The 18782-nt window shown below is 40.8% G+C and overlaps 1 protein-coding gene across 2 annotated transcripts in view; it reads right to left on the bottom strand.

Annotated features, from left to right (window-relative positions):
* The window catches only part of LOC145423265 (cadherin-4-like), a 246877-nt gene that overhangs the window by 9280 nt on the left and 218815 nt on the right, over nt 1–18782 (bottom strand). For both annotated transcript variants that reach the window (XM_080295542.1, XM_080295541.1), the window contains 4 exons: nt 16276–16461; nt 12255–12511; nt 5150–5292; nt 655–894 (listed from right to left, as the gene is read on the bottom strand). In XM_080295542.1, the coding sequence (XP_080151668.1) occupies nt 655–894; nt 5150–5292; nt 12255–12511; nt 16276–16461 (826 nt within the window). The remainder of the gene's footprint in view (nt 1–654; nt 895–5149; nt 5293–12254; nt 12512–16275; nt 16462–18782) is intronic.

Genomic DNA, 18782 nt, shown 5'->3' with positions numbered 1-18782 from the left:
GTTGCCAATCAGATGCTTTTCATTCCATAAGAACCATTGCTACTAATTTTAGTCCAATTTTTGAGTAATTCTTGGCAGCCACCCTTCTACTGAAACCATTTCTGACGAGGCTTCAATCAAAGATGAATCAACCAAAAGGCTAGATGCATCTCTCAGGTCCTGTGTCAGGTCTTTGCTAGATCTTTTCCTATTTCTTAAGGACATGACCTATCACTTTTTCTTTTGCCATCCTTTTGTTCAGTTTCTTCAAATTTTCTAAGGACACACTGCACAGCACGCTGGTACATGCCAAGTTTTTTGTTAAAATCTCTTTGAGAATCACCTCGTTGGTAGAAAATTACTATGTTATCCCTGTCATACTGTGCTATGTGACATTTTTCATTGGTTCAACTAAAGAAATTTGAACAAATTATATGTTTGTGTGACAGGGTGCTAGTAAAAAAGTACTTAACGATGTAATAAGTATGGCTCCTTGAAAGCAAAATAAAAAGAAATGGTAAGCTACTCAAGACTTTTTCACAGTAATGTACATGAACATGCACATGGTTAATAAACGCGTAAGGAGATTTTTGATGCATTGTCAGAAAAGTAAAAACGAAAACGTTTTTTGAATTTTTAAAATTTGATCATTTCTCTTCAGTGGTAACACCTTACCGCTGATCCTAGAAATTGTCCAGTTACGTCGGATGGTGGTGGGAAACGTGGGCAACTCGAAGACAAAAGGTCCAGCGTTGGGGTCTGTGTCGGCATCAGCGGCAGTGATGTTGACACCGTTGATGCTCCTGTACGTCCTTTCACAGATCTGAGACTCTTTGGGTATGAGTGCTGGGGGGTTGTCATTAATATCTATCAGATAGATCTGCAGTGTGCCTGTGCCGCTGGCTGCAGGAGAGCCTTAGAGCAGAAAGAGAGAAGCAAAAAAAATAATATCACGACAGGAGGAAAACATGACAAGAGAAGATGTGTGCAGTGAAAGGGACAATTGAAGGGGAAGAGAGAGATGTCGAAGGCTGGCAGAAGTGAGAGAAATAATGAAAGAAGACGAAAAAGAGAGATACAAAAAAGGAACGAGAAGAGGTGATTGGAGCATTGTTCATTCACAATGACGATGAAAAGGTAGGAATACTGTGAAGCTGCAGGAGAATTTCTACACTTGACAGAAACACTTCTGACAGTTATGCTTTCCAGTTCTTCTTTTAGTCTTACAGCAAAATCAAACCCATCACAGTCGATCCAGATGGCGGCACAGCGCATCCAATCTTCTGGAGCGAGTCTAGGTACAATAATGATGACTGTAACACAACTAAACAAGTCTTTGTCTATGTGTATTACACTGTTATATGATAGTCGTTTACCATTTTGGACATAAAGGCACTTTTATTTGAAATATTAACAGTACATTGCTTTAAAACAACTAATGGGACATTGTCAATGCACATTGACAGTCCTTCACTGTCACAGAGACAATCAGTTGAATACTTGAAATTAAACACAGTATACACGTGTGTTTATGTATTAAAAGTAAATCTCCATAGAACGTATGCAGGGAACATTTAGAATGTAAAATAAAGGTGTTGTTGCAAACTGAAAGCAGTGTTGCATCATTTTTAAAGTGAGATCAAGTTGTACTAAGAATCTAGGTGATTTTTTTTTCTGTGTTGAACTCTCAATGACTGCACTAGACTGGCTCATTTACCATTTTTAGGTAGTAATCACATTATACATATAAATCCGCAGCTATTGCCTATTAGCAAGGTGACAAAATTGTGACATTAAACGCTCTAAACTTTACACCAATGTTGTTCTGACTCAGCTTTGTAAATCTGTGGAAATTGTCGAGGCAACTTGGTCTGATACTGATGTAGGCATGCCATTGTAAGTGCTGCTTTAACTACAATAGTGTCAGCCTTGGAGTGCAATAACATGCACTGGTGCACACAGACACACTCACACTTCGTCTACGGGCACAATCTAGAAGCTTCTGCATTGACCGAACACAGCAACAGACCATCAGCAACTGCATTATGGAGAACTAGGAATAAGAAATAGACACTTTAAACAATCAGGGAGGGAGATAGCTGAGCAAAGTGATGAATGCATGAATGCGTATGTGCAGCAGGAAAATGTGGCAGAGAAACATCTTAAAAAAGGGTGCTTAGCGGTATAAAGCTCAGCGTTGTTTATTGAGTGTGTGTCAGTGGGTGACAGCCCTTAGCTTTCCCCAATTAGGAGTCATTTCCCTGTCATGCCCCACTGGCCCAGTCATCACATGGAATCAAGCGACCCCAGGGCTCATCTCTGGCATGAGATAAGGGCAATGCAATTTACAAAGATTTATGCAAAGCTTACAGATCTGCCAATTAAATGTGGCAACAGAGCAAGACGTTTGCCACAAGAAGGGTGAGACACAGCTGAAGACAAGGGTCTGGAGTGAGTCTGTTATCAGTTCGAGCTCTGTTTCACTGGTAACACTATGGTTTTTCGATTGCTTCATTAATATCAAGTGATTAATAAAGACATCAAGACGTCACTGATGAATATAATACGTTTTAGTATCTAGAGACATTGGATGAGTGACCTAAAATTTTTGCCATAACTGGACAACAGGCGTAAAAGTGGAAACAATATAGATGCTCAGCTCACACACAGTTTTGTGGGAAGTGCCTTAAACATGCATTCTATCTGAAGGCCACTATAAACACATTCCTACTGAGTTTAAGGGCTCTGTTGCTAATTTTGGGTAACGATGACTAAAAAAACAAGTGTATTTTGTACATCTTGGTGATGCAATGGAGTATGAAATGACACGCTGACTTGCCAAGCACGAGACATTAGCCAATGAGCTTTTTATAGCCAGTTCTGTCCTTCATTGCCACATCAGTTTTTTTGCAACTAAGATGGAAACACCTATCTCGAGGGGTGTTTCCATCCCTCGAGATGGAAACACCCCTCAAGAAACCAGAGATTAATGTCATGGTAACCACATCTTTCATCTATTGTTCATGTTGTCTATAGATAGATAACATTGCATTCTTTTAACTATGACGACTCGTTAATTAACAGGTAGACTTCTATAATGTCCAAGTTATTATTCATCATTCAAAAGCCAGATCCTTTAGGAAGCCATGCAGGCTATAAAATCACTTGAGTTTTCAAATATTATACAACAGCTTCTAAAAGCTTTAAATTCATTTCCCATCCAAGTGATCAAGTGGATCACTTGATTTGACCGACACTAATTAAACATTTTTATTATTAGTGTCTTTTTCATGCTATAAGCATCCAGACAGTAATTATGCATCTCTTCGTATTAACTGTTGTGTGTATTTCCAGTTTTTTTGTACTTTAAAAGCCAGTCTAGGGACAGGCATTGCAAATTAGCATAGGCCCTGTGTGTGGCATGGTTCATGTCACATACTTGTCCCTATACAAATACACAGTTAATGCAGACTGTTAAATGCAATTTGTACATGTGTAGATGCTCTACCAGGAATACATGTGGTTCATGAATGCAGTACTGCAAACGCAGGCTTTCAAATGCACACACACACACATACACGCGCGCGCACACACACACACAGAGGCTTACCAGTTCTGCTGGTTTGTTAATCCTAGCCATGTATGGGGGACATGTGGAAGCAGCTTGCCACAGCTGATAGGAGAATTATGTGGGTTTTAACCAGCTAAATAAATAATTATGTTTGTGTAAATTCCTCAAAAGGATTTGTATTAACTCCTTTTTTTGATGGGGGATGAGAGATGCGAGGCATGGTGAAAAGACTCGTAGTAAGCCTACCATATGCTCTTTGAATAACGCATAAATATAAACAATACCATAGGTGTGTTAAGTGGAAAATGAGCCAAAGGGTTCTGAAATGGTCAGATTTCATCGAGGGGGTGTAATAAGTGTACTTCTCACCATGCTGTCACCACCTCTTCATGTCCCATTCTACTATCCTTACTGTCTCATAGTACTTCTTACCATAATCCCTCTTATGTTGTGACGGCTGGCACTCAGGCAAGACCCACATAGACACACAAACATGCACATGAAAAAAACCCTTCTGGTTTCTTTTGTTCTTGGCCACAGTCCCAATATCAGGCAGACCTATTAGAAGCATGCCTGTCGAAACGGTGTACTTTACAAAGGTGAGGTGAGCAAAAAACCCCAAATAATAGGAAACAGGTAACATATCGTGATTTTAAAGAAGGTTTGGAATTAAAAAGCAGAAAAAAAACCAGGAAAGTCCAAACAACAGGAGCATGTAAACCTATAATCCTGCTGCGTCTCCATGCATCAACACAGCAGGTTACATTTTTTGCTGTTTGACATTGTCAGTCATCACAAATACATGTACACACACATGTGCACGTACTCGCCAAATTTCGTTTCAAACGAGTGGCTTCACACATGCTAACACCTATAAACACACCAATGTTTCAAAGCCAGCTCAACTTAAGATAAATGCACCAGTGCGCTGCACGTCACTGATAAGGCAATTTGGAAGGAAAATAGCATTTCCCGTTTTACTTAAGAAAACAAGAAACATTCACTTCCACTTGAGAAAAAGTTATTTGTTTGCTGTGATTGGGTTTGTGCTCTGTAATGCTTGAGTTTCAACTTTGAGGCAGAACAAATAATGTATGCTACATAAATTGCACAAAGCCCAAGGAGGAAGCCGGCTTGGACACAAGATAGGAGAGGCTCAACAGTTTAACCAGTTGTGCAAATCCTGGATTTTCACTGACTCTAACCCAGCTACATGCCTTTATAGTCTTCTAAATCCACATGCAAGTCGAAGTTTTAATCAGCTGATATACTCAATATACAAAACACTAGCTTGTGTCTCAGAGTTCAATTACACTGTACAACTCTTGGCTCTGGATTACATCAAATGCATATAAAACAAATGCTAGCAAAGCACCTTCAAGAATACTGATTTTACGCTGAGGTGTATGTTATACTGTAGAAAGTCCCAGTTCTGTCATCATATGCCTAAACTATTGGACATCGGAGTCTTTAAAGAATGAAAACTTGATAAAAAAATGTGGTAAAAGTGTTAAGCAAATATGTAAGAAACAGCAAACTCTGATTTTAAATGAAAAATAGCAAACGTCACTAATGCAGCAGCTTAAAAGAGTTTCTTACCATTGTCTGTTGCCAAAAATGTGGCTTCATATATGTTGTTTTTTACATAGACAGACTCCCGGTCGAGCATTGCTGTGGTTACTATCTGACCGTTGCTTCTATTGATGGACAGCCAGTCTGCTGGGTCGTTCAGCTTTGAATACCTAAAGACACACAAAGACAGATCGATGGAGACGTTAGCGTTTCCCTGTTTACAAGCAATTAGAAATTTTCTCTTGCATCTGTGCATACCTAAATTGCCTCCCCACACACACGGTCTAAAAATCACAACAGCTTGACCTTCACACAGTTTAATTCTTCAACGACTTCTTCTCCAGAGCGTGCAGCCTACAGTCAATTTCACCTCATTTTTTTCCCACTCCTGTGTATCAGCCATTGAAGTCAATTACCTCCCTAGTTAAGCACTGACGCAACTACCTGTGTGTGTGTGTGTGTGTGTGTGTGTGTGTGTGTGTGTGTGTGTGTGTGTGTGTGTGTGTGTGTTTTACACACCCATTTTCTGAACGTATTGCTTAAGCTTACACGGAGAGGTTTATATGCATATATGTCTCGATGCTTGCATGTTTGCAAATGTGCCTGTGTGTGTATATAGGGAATGTGTATAGTGTGGAGATGGGAACATGGGATCTTGGTACTGACAGGAAAGTGGATGTGGTAGCAGGTGGCAGCAGTCCTCTGGGATAAAGCAGCAGAGAAGGAACAGGGGATCATCTCCAGGACCGAATGCCAATCTCACTCTGATCTCGCTGTTCTTGTTTTGCTGGCTTTTGTTTCCTTTGGCTTGTTTCACACATTCATTTTTATCTAAGCTCTCTCTACTCATGTCGCCTCACCTTAACTTGAGGTGCTTTTGTGTTCATTCATTTTCGTAGCCCCGTCTGTATCTTCTCATCTGTGTCTCATTTATTCTCCGATTCCGAGTTCATCAACAGAAACCGCTCTTGGTTCACGCGTACACTATGAGACATCATCTGTAGACATGTGACACCTTGGCCTTGTGCACCTATGTTTCTACACCAATTTCATTTCATTTACTGAATGTGAGCCGGGGTGAAAAAGCCAACTTGTTATGTGACATACACTTCCAGGCTTTCAATCTATTCAAAATGAAATGGATTTGACCTTAACCCCACTTTTATGTTTACTGAAATGTACTTTACTCAGCATTAGCGTACAGCTCACTTATTTATTTGTGCTTGATTAAATACTGCATAGCATTTCTACTTACATGCAGGAGACTGAAAGCCTGAAGGGATGGGTGGCAATAAGTAGGGGGGTGAGGGGTGGACAGAGACTATAATCTCTATCCTGTAGTGATTGAGGTGGGATTTTCCCAGCAGGCAGTGGGCATGATCCGAGGCAGAGCACAGTGCGGGGAAGGGAATCACAGAGATGACATTCCCACACTCTAGACAGATTCACACAGGCAAGCCAAGCCCACAGCCGCTAACAGGCAGACAGTGAAATCACCACCAGGACTACAGTGAGTCCATCACAGTGGGAGGGTGGGATAAAAGAGGGAGGAAAATGAGCAGGAATGTGTAGGAGAGGTGACATTCGGAAGTAGCAGCATGGCTGTATGATCTAATTTTAATGTCCTCATTAAGACCGACTTGATACCTACTGCTGTTCTGTGTCCAAATGCATTTCTATTGGCTTGACCATGCCAAACTGACAAATGCTCTCTGTCTGTGGAGTGGAGGGCAGACAAATGGGTGTACATTTTAATGAGAAGATAAAAAGTTTTTCCAAATGCTAGAAACATCATGTTTGAAAAATAAAAACATATTTCTGAGCCTATTAAACAAACAGTTTTTGATCTGGGGAAATATTTTTCTTGATACCCTTTCATATCTGTCAATATGAAGATGAATTAAGCCAAATTTTTTCCCCTCCCTTCTGTCTCTGTGTTCTACTTTGCTTTCCTGGGCGTGGCTTTCATCCTGATCCATGGCTGGCACACCCTTGTCTCATCAGCTCACCTAACCAACTGCTTCTCCAACCACTCTCCGCCAGATTGTTCTGTCAGCTTCAACAGTAAACTAACGCTGGGCCAACTCTGATTTATTTCCTTGTATATTTCTCTCTCATGTTAACCAAGTTCTGTCTCTGCGCCTCAGATCTTCCTAATGTGCAAGCCAGCAACCAGTCAGCTACCTGCCAGCCATGCTGTCACTTCTTCTGCCACACTCACCTGTCAGCCCACTCTCCACTGTCCTTCCCAGCTCTTCACCTCCCAGCTTTGCCTCCTGTCTGCCTTGGAGCCAAGCCTCATCACACAAACTCTTTTTTTTAATAGTAGTTTTATAGTTTAAAATGTCTGCTAATGGGAATCTCTTAAGGTCACTAATTAACTATACACATTTTTTTATCTGTACAAACATCAGCGTTTTAAGCCCTGGAGTTTCTGCTATTTCTCTGGCAAACTATCAGTCAAAAAACATAAAACCAGAAATATAATTTGCTGTTTTTACACTTCACTTTGTGTACAAAAAGATTTGGCATGTTAAGAGACTTGTTAATTATTTAACCTTAATTTTAGGTGGTGCACAGACATGATAGTGGTGTCAATCTTTTTATCCAAAATTCAGCAGAAAAGATTAGAAATACGCAAATAATTTCTTTTTAATATGCCTGACAAATGAGCAGTCACGAATGAACTTTACTCAGAAATCTCAGAGGTCAGTGCCTCAACATTTGGGCAAATAAAATCAATGTTTTCAGCACAGCTCAATGCCAAAGCAAGAATTTTTGTTTTTCACTTGGATAACAGACCCTTTAAAATCAGGGACAGAGAAGGATTCAAATATGGAGCGCATAAATAGGTGTGTATAAGACATTTTCTTCTTTTTTTGCCCTGCAAAATGACTGCAGCACCTATTTGTCCCCGGGTACGTTCCACGATAACACGAGCGCATGTACTCCCTCTGATGATAAACGCCGTAACACAAAGGTTTGTTCACAAAGCAGAGTGCTCTATTCATCCCCACACTTCAATTAACTCTCTCCAACTCCAGTCACCGCAGACGAATTAAACCATATTTAACGCACAAAAAAACCTTCTGTATAAACAGTCTTTAAGGGGAAATTTCCAACACAATGACTCGACGTTTTGGTGGAATCATTAGCCGTGTTTTTGTATTTCAACAAAAAGTTAAGTGGAGAATATGGCTGGCTTCAAAATGTTGTTTTAACTTGCTGTAGTGCTGCCTATAGTAAACAACAGTGCTCTGGTCATCAGAGTGACGCCAACGAGAGCACCCACAGTGGTTTTGTTTACAAGTCCCAACTGTAAACGACGTAACCGTGGGCAACTGGCTGTCACCGTCGCTAACTTTTTAATGAAGTGCTATCCAATATTTTTTGTCTTCTTGTAAAAGTAAACAGTTTCCTCCAGTACGCTTCTGGAATATGAAATTTGGTTTCAATGTTATTCTGTGTGTGAAAGTTTTCCTATTCGTTCCCGCGCCTTATTTCCAATGCTTTCCGAAGCTCTCCTCTACCAGAAGGCTTCTCTCATTTGGGAGTTGCTAGGTGTGTGAGTACAGCTGGATGTATGATTAGGCCTGGCAGGTTAGTGATCTTAGCAAGCAGCAGGGAGAGGTATGACATTTATTTTTCAAACCCCCGACCCTGAGGATGAAAAATGCATGTCTCAAGCTTAGCCAAGGCGGTTTGGGTAATCACTTATGCCAGTGTCTCCAGTCCCATGTCTCGACCTTACTGGCTGGGTGTCTGACAGGTGATGCATGATGCTTCACTCCTCTTCCCTCTCCCCATCCCACTCCTGTACACACTGCCTTTCCCCAAAGCCCACACTGTCAGTCTGTCCCTCCATTGATAAGCACCTGTCAACTTCAAACCTTGACCTCACCATGTTCAGCTCCTGTCCCCTTCCCTCCCTTTATAGTCCCTTAGGTCCTATTTCACTTTACTTTTGACTTTTAAGGCTCCCTCTAAATCTTCTCCATGTCTGACTTTCCTTTATGTATCCACTCAAAAAGACAGACAGCTTTTTGTCACACACACCGACATGTGCAATATATTACATCTAACACAAAGCCCGGTGTAATATCTAAACGTCTTTCCCATTAAAGGCATGCCTGGTTTAAGGCATGTTTGACTGATGGCATTTGGAAGTACAATACTATGTAAAAGTCTTGAGCCACCCCTTGTTTGTTACATTTTGCTAAAAAAAATGGAAATTGAAATGTGCAAACATAAATGGAAATACAGTGTTAAAAGCAAAAACAGTGTTAAGTCTAGTTGTTGAATGTTGTCATTGTGTTTCTTAAATTTGTAAGGTCTTAGTTCAATCTATAGGATCAAGACATTCCTTTGTCTCTGACCACCTCTCCAGCCACTCTGTGCTGGGGGAGGTTTTATTGCAGATACATTCTATCTGGAAGATCTGATTCTTGTGATGTTGCTTCCTGCTTTTATGATCCTTTTGGTGAGCAGGAAGTCATGCATACAGAGACACATGTATACAGGGACACACACACACATTCTTGCACATGCATACAGATGTTTACACATACACACACATAGTGCCTTGTCTTAGAACCATTTGGGGGTTTTACGGTGGGAGGTGCTTTTGCTGTGATGTGTATTGTGTGAACTGTTTTCCCAATAAAAGGCAGCAAGCGGAGGCCGGATTTGGGGTCAGTCTGCGGTAGGATTCAGAGTGCTTTCTGAGACACCGGCCGGGGCCTCCCTTGCTAGCAAGTAAAAGAAATTCGTCTTGTTTTTGTCGTTAACAAGAATACGTTTCTAAACTAGCGGGGCTTGTGGAAACACAGACCCAACAAACAGTTTGTGAAATTCAAATGAGCTTGAGAGTGAGTATTTGGTATGACCACCTATTCCTCATCATAGTCAGAAACCTCTCAGGCAAGCTTTCTTTTCATTTTATTGAAGTAGTCTTCAGGAATAGTTCTTGAGATTTCTTGAAGGTCATTCCAAAACCTTTCCTTGGACTTTCATACACAGAAAAAAAAAGGTTACTTTAAACCCACTTTAAAAAAATTGTTACAGCTAAATCTATTAGTTTTAATCAGACAATAATGTAATTTAAAACTTTGACTTAAAGTACATATTCACTTAAGGACTAATTGTTTCTGCTGATTTTTTTCTGTGGTAAGTGATTTTAGGTAGAGTGAAATAAACAGTTTCAAACCAGAAATCCCAATTTTCCATTGCAACAATATAAAATTTCAGTTCAGCTAAATAAACCAGGATAGCTTTTAAAACGTTTTTTCTTTGTTTCTTTTTTTTTTAAATTTAAACGTATTCTTTGCCAAGTTGTCTGTTATGTATGGACCCTGGTTCATCCCTTGAGTCAGGTACCTTTTTTATGGTTAAATGACTCATAGGTCACTGTGAATTGATAAAAAACAAACAAAGACAAATATCCCTTTGAAAATGGTAAGGCACAACGAGTGTATCGAAAATAAGTGAAAAAGCAACAAATGTCCAAAGAAAAGCTTTGAACGACTTTCAGAAAACCCAAGAAAACCCAGAAAAATACAAGAAAGTCTGGCTCCTTGGAAGCAAAATATAAAGAAATGAGTGAGACTCTTGCACAGCACAGTATGTGCAGCAGTATCAGTTCTGTGTGATACAACTGAGAAAATGGCAAAAATGAAACCCTGAATTTAAAATTCTTCAAAAATAATGAAGACAACTGGTGTCCTTACGTAACGACTCGAGCAGATACCTTTTATGGAAAAGGTGTAAAGCAGTGGGACTGATAACGATTCTGTCCAGATGGAACCAAATGAATGAGGTGCAGTCTTTGCTTTTCATGTGGCGAGAGCGGAGGAAGGAGATTTAGCCTGTGTTTATGTCAGTCGGACTGTGCCAGAACACAGCATGCTAGTAAAAGTGTTAACCTAAATCCAGGATGCACCGCAGTCTTGACAGGTCATGGAAAAAGAGAGTGGAGACCAATGAGTTAAATCCACAAAAAGTAGAAACTGATCTAGCGAGGAAGATAACAGAAAAAAAAGAAAGTGTGGGAGCGAGCAAGAGAGCGAGAGCAGGAGCCCAGCTGGTGACTTTGGAATCTTCCTAAATTATAATGTACACCCAATTTACTCTCATTTGCTGTGAAATTATCTAGGAAATTTGTTTAGATCTTTTCCCTGGAGAAATTGAAAGGAAGGAGCTGTTAAAGTGCAAGGTGGTTGGAAGGAGGTGGTCTTAATGTCACACCAAACATCCGTGTTATCAGCTTAATTGTGTACTCTTCTGTGCTAGTTATAAATCACGGTGCACTCACTGTAATCAGTACTGACATTGTACATGCACAAATGGAAACATATGGGTTCTGCAGTTGTATGGGTGTCATCTAAAGCCTTGTTCTCTCTTCATGTAGAATGCAGAGCAGATTGTTCTTAACACAACCCATCTAAGTTTGAAGGGTCATAGTGGAGCCACTGGTGCTGTCAAACTGACAGCAGGACTTAGAAAAGACCTGCTGGTCATTCAAAGGTTGGTTTACATTTAAAATCCAGAGAGGCTTAGCGCAGAGAAGAAACACTGCAGGTGGACATAATGCTGTGTCAGGTGTTTGGGCCTCAGCCAGCTGTTCTCTTTGCCGCCCCCACCTTGCTCCATCTCTTTTGTTCTCTCTCTCGTGTTGTGTGCATCTGTGTGTGTGTGTGTGTACCTGCCTGTATGTGCTCATGCAACCTACAGAATGCACACACATCTGATTACCCCAGAGGCTGCTGCTCCCTATTAACCTTTTTACCCTCCTTACTCAGAGTTCTCTGCTGGCACATAAACTTCTCACAGTAAGATTTTGAGAGATGGGTAATGCCAAAATATAGTCCCCTTTTTGAACTTTGACCTCTGACCACTGACAGGGAACCAATCTGAGGCTTTTTAGCCCACTGCCAGTGCATATGGATGCAGGTTTGTGCTTACACAGCAGATAGCCACTCTACAAGCTAGAATTAATTAGACAATATAGCCAAACCACATGGAAAAGATGTTATCTAATTAGATTTAAAGGATATACAAGATCAAAATTAAACTAATGCCCTACTGAATTTTTCCATTCTGTGGACAGAACTGTCTCTCAGTACTCGCTCAGTACCTGATTATCTGCTGCATCTGAAGTCGGTCGGGATCTGACGCCGAGAAGGTCGTCAGGCTGGTGCCAGCAGGGACACCTTCCTCAAAGCGGATGTGTTTTGGGTTTGTGGGGAAGTAAGGAGGTTCGTTTACATCCTGCACAGATATGGTGACCCCAGCCGTGGACTGGAGTGAGGACTGGATGCCAGTGGCCAGGTGGGCCTGGTTGGACACCACTACCGTCAGCATGAAGGCACGGTTCATCTCAAAGTCTACCGGCTGGAGAAAGGAAAAAAAACAAACAGAGTTACTTACATTTGAAAGGAGAGAATGCTGAACACATTTGAAATAGTTTAAGCTTTTTGAAACTGTTGGCCTTCATGTTGCTTGCTCCATCTTCTCTTTCTATCTCCTTTGTGTGCAGGTTGCCCTTGTCTCTTCATCTCAGTATTTGTTATTTTTCACTCTTTCTCTCTATGAGGACATGCTCTATTCTGGACCGATTCTGGGTAAGATTACTGCTTTTCAAATACAGCCTCTTAGGTTACAGTGTTACCTACAGCAGGGTAAAGGTAACACTTTAGAATAGTTTTGCATTACCAAAAATAAATACCCCTTTCAGCTTGCTCATGAGTATACATCCACAGGGTGTCTGTAGCCCTGTGTACATTTACCACTAAGTGTATTGATTTTACTTCACTGCACAGCTTCTTGATATTGGCAACATCTCTCCCACCACATGACCAGCAAGAAAGCTATTCATTTTCCTCAGACTAACGACTTTAACCAAAATACAAGATAGCAGGTGAAAGACACCCGTTATGTCTCGAACAAATAATTTTCCAAAGACTTACACGAGACTTAATTTATTCAAACTCTTGATGTGACTTTGTAATTGTGCTGGTTAACTTGACTTACAACCATATAGTTGTAAGTCAAGTTAGAGGAGATTAGAGAAGGCTAATATGGGCTACATTCTAGGCTATATTCCTGGTATGCAGCTACATGCAAGGAAGTCAGAAAGAGATGTAAACACTGCAAATGTGGTTGGGATTTTATTATTATTATTTTATTTTTTGTATTTATTTATTGTTTGCTTATTTACACTTTTTGCTCTCATTACAAAAGAATGAAAATGGGAATGTGGTGACATTTAGTTGAAAAAGTAATTAAATAACTTAAAAATGAATTCTTTATGCTACTTATTATAACGAAATAGTAAGCTGGGTACTCAAATGTGTAACTGTAAAACTCATTACACCAACGCTGGCTCTTGGTCCTTTAAGAAAAGTACATTTTCTCTTGCTTTTTTCTCAAGGTTTCTTAAATTCTTGCCCTCAAACAAATCAAATGTCCAAGAATGAGGGAGACTGTATTATGTACTGGTGAGGATAAGCAATGAAAAAATATAACAGAGGTGACTAACCTCCCGTGTTCATCGCCTGCACATTAACAAAACACTGCAGGCTATAGAGTTAAAGCTAGAGAAAGTTTAAGTGATATTTTATTATATAGTCTGATTATTACTATTATAGTGTCAACAGCATTATTTCTTTTTCTGAAGAAATAATTTCCAAGCATCATGCTTGGACTATAATCATTATACTGATTAGTGTAAAGATCCCTGTCAACATTTCTCTTTTCGCCTCTACCTGGGGAATATGCATTAAACCTTGCTGATGAAAAGGGACATGATAAATGAACAGATGTCATGTCAAGTAGTCTCCTGAGGAACAAAGACGCACACAGACACGCAGACACAGTGCAGGGCTGATACTGTTCACCGTGTGTTGTCACTCCTTTTGGATTAAAAGTGTGTATATGTGTACACTACAGGGGGTTTTGAGACCTGAGCTTAAACCACAGTGACAGTTTTTTGCTCCCCTAATGAAGAATACACAATCGAGTTCAAATGACAGCAAGCAAGGAGATAAAAACAGAACAAGTATGCTGCTTGTAGTGTCCACTTGTACATTTCTAAACAGGCAGATGATAATTACTGCTCCAAAGCTGATGCTGATGTTAATGACTTTGAGCAGATCTGTATGTTGCATCAACTCACTGTTATCGGCGGACAGTCTGAGAGCACAGAGATAAAAAAACAACAACAAAATGAGCGCTTTCAGGAAGGTTGGTTGACAAGGCCACTGAAGAAGAGGTGTTTGTACCGGTGCTACGGTTTGCCTGTGTATGTACATGCACGCAAGTATAAATAAATGTAAGCACGCTGGTGTGTATTCGTCTGTGACCTCGTGGAGCACTGGGAGCCCATTTACAGGCTAACCACGCTCAGGGCTCTTTGATCTAAAGCCAGTGGTATTCAAAACACAGGGAGGTCTAGAGTATAGCTGTAGGCTACATAAAACACACATACACACCGAGACACACACACCTTGAGGGAAGCCAGAGGGGTGAGAGGTCAATAACATGGCTTGCATCGTTTGCCCATGAGCCATCACATCTTACATCTCCTTGAATCGCTTCGCTCTTTTCTCTTTTTCCCTTTTACCTAATTTGTTCCGCTGGACTTCAGCTTTCCACCCCCTCGTCTTTTCACATCTGCCCTACCCCGGCTCTCTGTGATCTATGCTCTCTGCGGGCTGCATTCCTCAATCCTCGGAAATCTGTCTTCGCCTCACTTCACTTCTCCTTTCCACTTCCCCTGTCATCTTTGGTGTTTATCATAAGCTGTGATTTACATAACTTAACTACTCATTTGAAGCAAGTGGCTTTATTTGTGTGTCTGTGTGGATTTGTATTTTTTTTGTGTGTGTTTGTGTGTTTACTGTCTTTATTACCGTAACGTAAAACGAGAATACGGCTCACAAAATCCACAGAGAGCAGTGCAAATGTGTGACATGATCGGGTTAAATCCTCACCCCTTGTTTACAGAGGAATTCAACTCTCTTGTGGAAGACTGATGTGTATCTGGGTGTCAGTGTAATTTAATCTGTCTGTAATAGCAGCCACAGATGCCTTGGTTAAAAAAAACGTGTTTTTTAAAAAAAGAGCAGGAACAACAAGCTAGCACCAGTCTTATGGGTTCTTAACTTTACCTATTACAAGCTGTCTGATGTGAATGTTCTGTCTCCTTTTTCACAAAGCAAACCAAAGCACCCTGTTTACTTGTTGAGACTGTCTATTGCTTGCTTCGTCCCAGGGGGTGTCCTGTCTCTTATTTTATGATTTCCTGATAACCTCCCACGGGTCCCTGTGCAAGCTTAGGGCTACCCGACTGCCTGCTGAATTTTGCATCAGGGAGTGAGAGGAATGGATTATAAAAGGCAGTCATCTAGAGATAATGAAGAGAAGCAAAATGCCAATGCTCATTGCTCAGGGTGCTATGGGAATTATAAGGAAATGTTATTGCTATTTTTTTCAGATTATTATGTGATGTGAGATGCAGTTTGCAGGAGTCAGATACATGGTGAGAAAGCCCCTGGGTGAAATAAAACAGTTATTTCTACAAAACCCATGAAACACAGTAAGCACATTTACAGAAAGCCACACAAAGGATGGCCACAGAGATGCAAATCAACAGGACACACATCTACAGTAAATGCACACACACACAGTTTATGATTGATGTTATATGGAGGCTTTTTTTCTAAATGGGTTAAAATCATGCGGACAACCTCTGACTGAGAGGTCAAACAGTAATGTAGCAGGCTGTTACAAGACAGGGCTTTGTTGTTGCTGTCTTTTACCACAGCAGCTACAACATTATGAGTGTATAAAAAACGTTGCCTTTGTAATTGAGAAATCAATACCTAATTTGCTACAGTGGTCTCACCAGCCATTGTGTTTAAGTCTCTGTGTGAGCGTACGAGCTGTTTCTGAAGGGCACAGCGGTCTCCAATCCCTCATTTGGACATAAAGGGGCATATGAAAGACAAAGACCCCAATCTGTCCCTATTTAACTCTGTAGTCTATTATTACTGCTTGCACCTAAATCTGGAGGGGCTTTGACATTCAACAGAGAAAACCAGTGTGTTTCTTCTACAGGGAAAGGCTCAGAATGTTATGTTAGGCCTGGATCTTACCTTCACCACGGTGACCATGCCATCATTTGAAATCGGGTCGGTGCGGATGGTAAAATGCCCAGATGGGTCTCCGCTGATGATCCTGTAGATGGCATTCCAATTAGGGGAGTGCGGTTGATCAGCATCTATAACCGTCAGGTTAGCCACAACGACATCTACACGGTTCTCGGGGACCTCTCCAGAAAACTGTAGAAAGAAAGAGTGAAATGTTACCTCGTGATACATCACTTTGAAACATCTCACTGCCGCTGTGGTCGTTTAAGATGCATTGAGCCGTTTGAGTGTGGCAATTTCTACAAAAAGCCACTGAGTGCCTATCTTGCTTTTCCATTTGTCTTTATAGAAACATTCCTCCTTTCAGGTTTTCAGGTAGAGTAATTTTAATGAATTCGCTTTTACCACTGCTGGGTAGTAAACAAGCAGTAAACACAGTTTCACACTAGCAAGCACATGCACACAAGGGCGTTGTTCCATTTTCACTGCTTTCTGCATTGCTAGTACACATCATTGATGAGCAATACTATTTCATCCCTTAAAAAGCCACAGAAACAAGGGAGAAAAGAATGGGTGAGGAGAAAAAAACAGGAGTGTGGAGGGTTAAAACAAATGTTTAAGTGTATATGAGTGGTTTTTAGTTGTCCCTGTCCTGTACAAACACATGTGCTTTGCCCTGATAAGCCTTGATGAGGAGTGAGCTGCTGTCTGTTATGCGTCTGCTATGTTAGGGATTCATCAAAGCTGTACAGGCTCAGTAATAAATCCCACAAAGACCCATCAACTAACTATTGCAATGACTCCACTCCAACTCTGTAAAACACAACTTGACTGTAGCCCTACCTACACAAACAACTTGTCAACTCTTAACCAATTACTTGAGGTCAGAGCGTGTTGGCATGACCTCATCTCATCTGCAGGCAACAGGCATGTAGTACCGTACAGTCACCGTGTCACATGGGTAACAGGCATGGAAGAGCGACTGAGTAGCTTATGTGAGGATATCAAAGAGCAAAGCCCCAGACCAAACGCTCCATCGGATCATAATACCCTGCCTGGCAAACCTCGCATCACCCAGCAAACAGCCGACAGCAGCGGGCAGATTAGGGGGCTGCGTCGGGAGAGCTGTTCAGAGACTCAATGACATTCTTAAGACAACAGACAAGTCCGGGTGGTCCTGATGCGCTGCCTTCTTTGGATAGGCAGGCTGTCGTTTGTTAGTGTTAGAGTGTGTACGTGTGTGCTCGTGTGGTTTATTACTGTGGTTTGGTTCAGGGACTCCCCAACGCCAGTTCAATAAAATAAAACTTCAGTGGTGGTTCTTATAGGCTCCCTAAGGAGCATCTTATTTCTCAACACACAGTAACAACTAAGGGCAAGTGTTAATCAAATCTGATGGAAGACTTTGAAGGGTACACTGCAGCTCTGATTATCAGCGCCGCAGTCTGAGCTTTTTGTCTCATTATCTCTTTATATAGAGGAGGGGGAGGGGCGTGATACGTCACATCAAGAGTTTGAATAAATTAAGTCTTGTTTTTTTCTCTCGGGGAAAACTATTATTACTATACTCACGTGGCAAACACAAACTTGAAAGGGTTCTTTGCAAAAAACGTCAAATGTAAAAGACTAAAACTGTCAACATAAATGTGTACAGGACGTCAAGGGCAACGCATATTACAGTCAATAAACTCCAATTACTGCACTTTTGTCATTTTTGATTTTAGATAGCAAGTATGTTAACGAGCATCAAATTCCTGTGATGAGTAATGCAACGCAGTGTGCCTTTCAGCATAACAAAGTAAGTTTAAGAATGCAGTTAATCTGAACATTTTCAAGGAGACAAGAGCCTTTCTATGCTGAATAATAGACAGGTGAGATCTTTGAGTAAACCTTCAGATAATTACTTGGAAGTCATTATTGTTCCTCTCTTAAACCAAAGGTTTCTCCGAATTATCATTTACAAACGCTCTGTTTTCAAGGGTTTAACTTTAATGACAGTGATCTTTGATGGATGTTGGGGTTATTGTCAATAATGGATGGAACAAAGAGCTTTTAAACATTGGGGGAAAAAAGCCTAGAGTTGCTCTCTTTCTTTCACTGTCTTAGTGATTTATTATACTAATGCTGCTGTGGCTTCTATTGGCTCTGCTGTTAGTGGGTCTTTTAACATAGACCTTCTGTATCACCATCTACAGGCAGAGGCTTAAATTTCCTCTAATTAAATAGGCTTGTATTTTTTTGTATATGATTCTGTCCCCAACTGCTGGACTTTCTGATTGTGATTGGCACACAGTGCTGTTGGCACAACACTTGACAAAACACCTCTTGCCAACACCCTGAACTCTCTGTCACTTTTCTGGCAGTGGAGAAACACTAAAAGAGGCAAGGAGAGGTAAAAGCGAAAGCAGAGAAGTGACAGGGGACTTAATCATATAAGCTTTGTTAGGATAGTAGCTAAAGGAGGCCAAGAAAGCACTGCGGTGACTCTTGCAAAGAGACACTCTGATTTCATG

Source organism: Astatotilapia calliptera, chromosome 20 (assembly GCF_964374335.1).
Source record: "Astatotilapia calliptera chromosome 20, fAstCal68.1, whole genome shotgun sequence".
Lineage (NCBI taxonomy): Eukaryota > Metazoa > Chordata > Actinopteri > Cichliformes > Cichlidae > Astatotilapia > Astatotilapia calliptera.
This window is presented reverse-complemented; position numbering and strand designations above follow the sequence as displayed.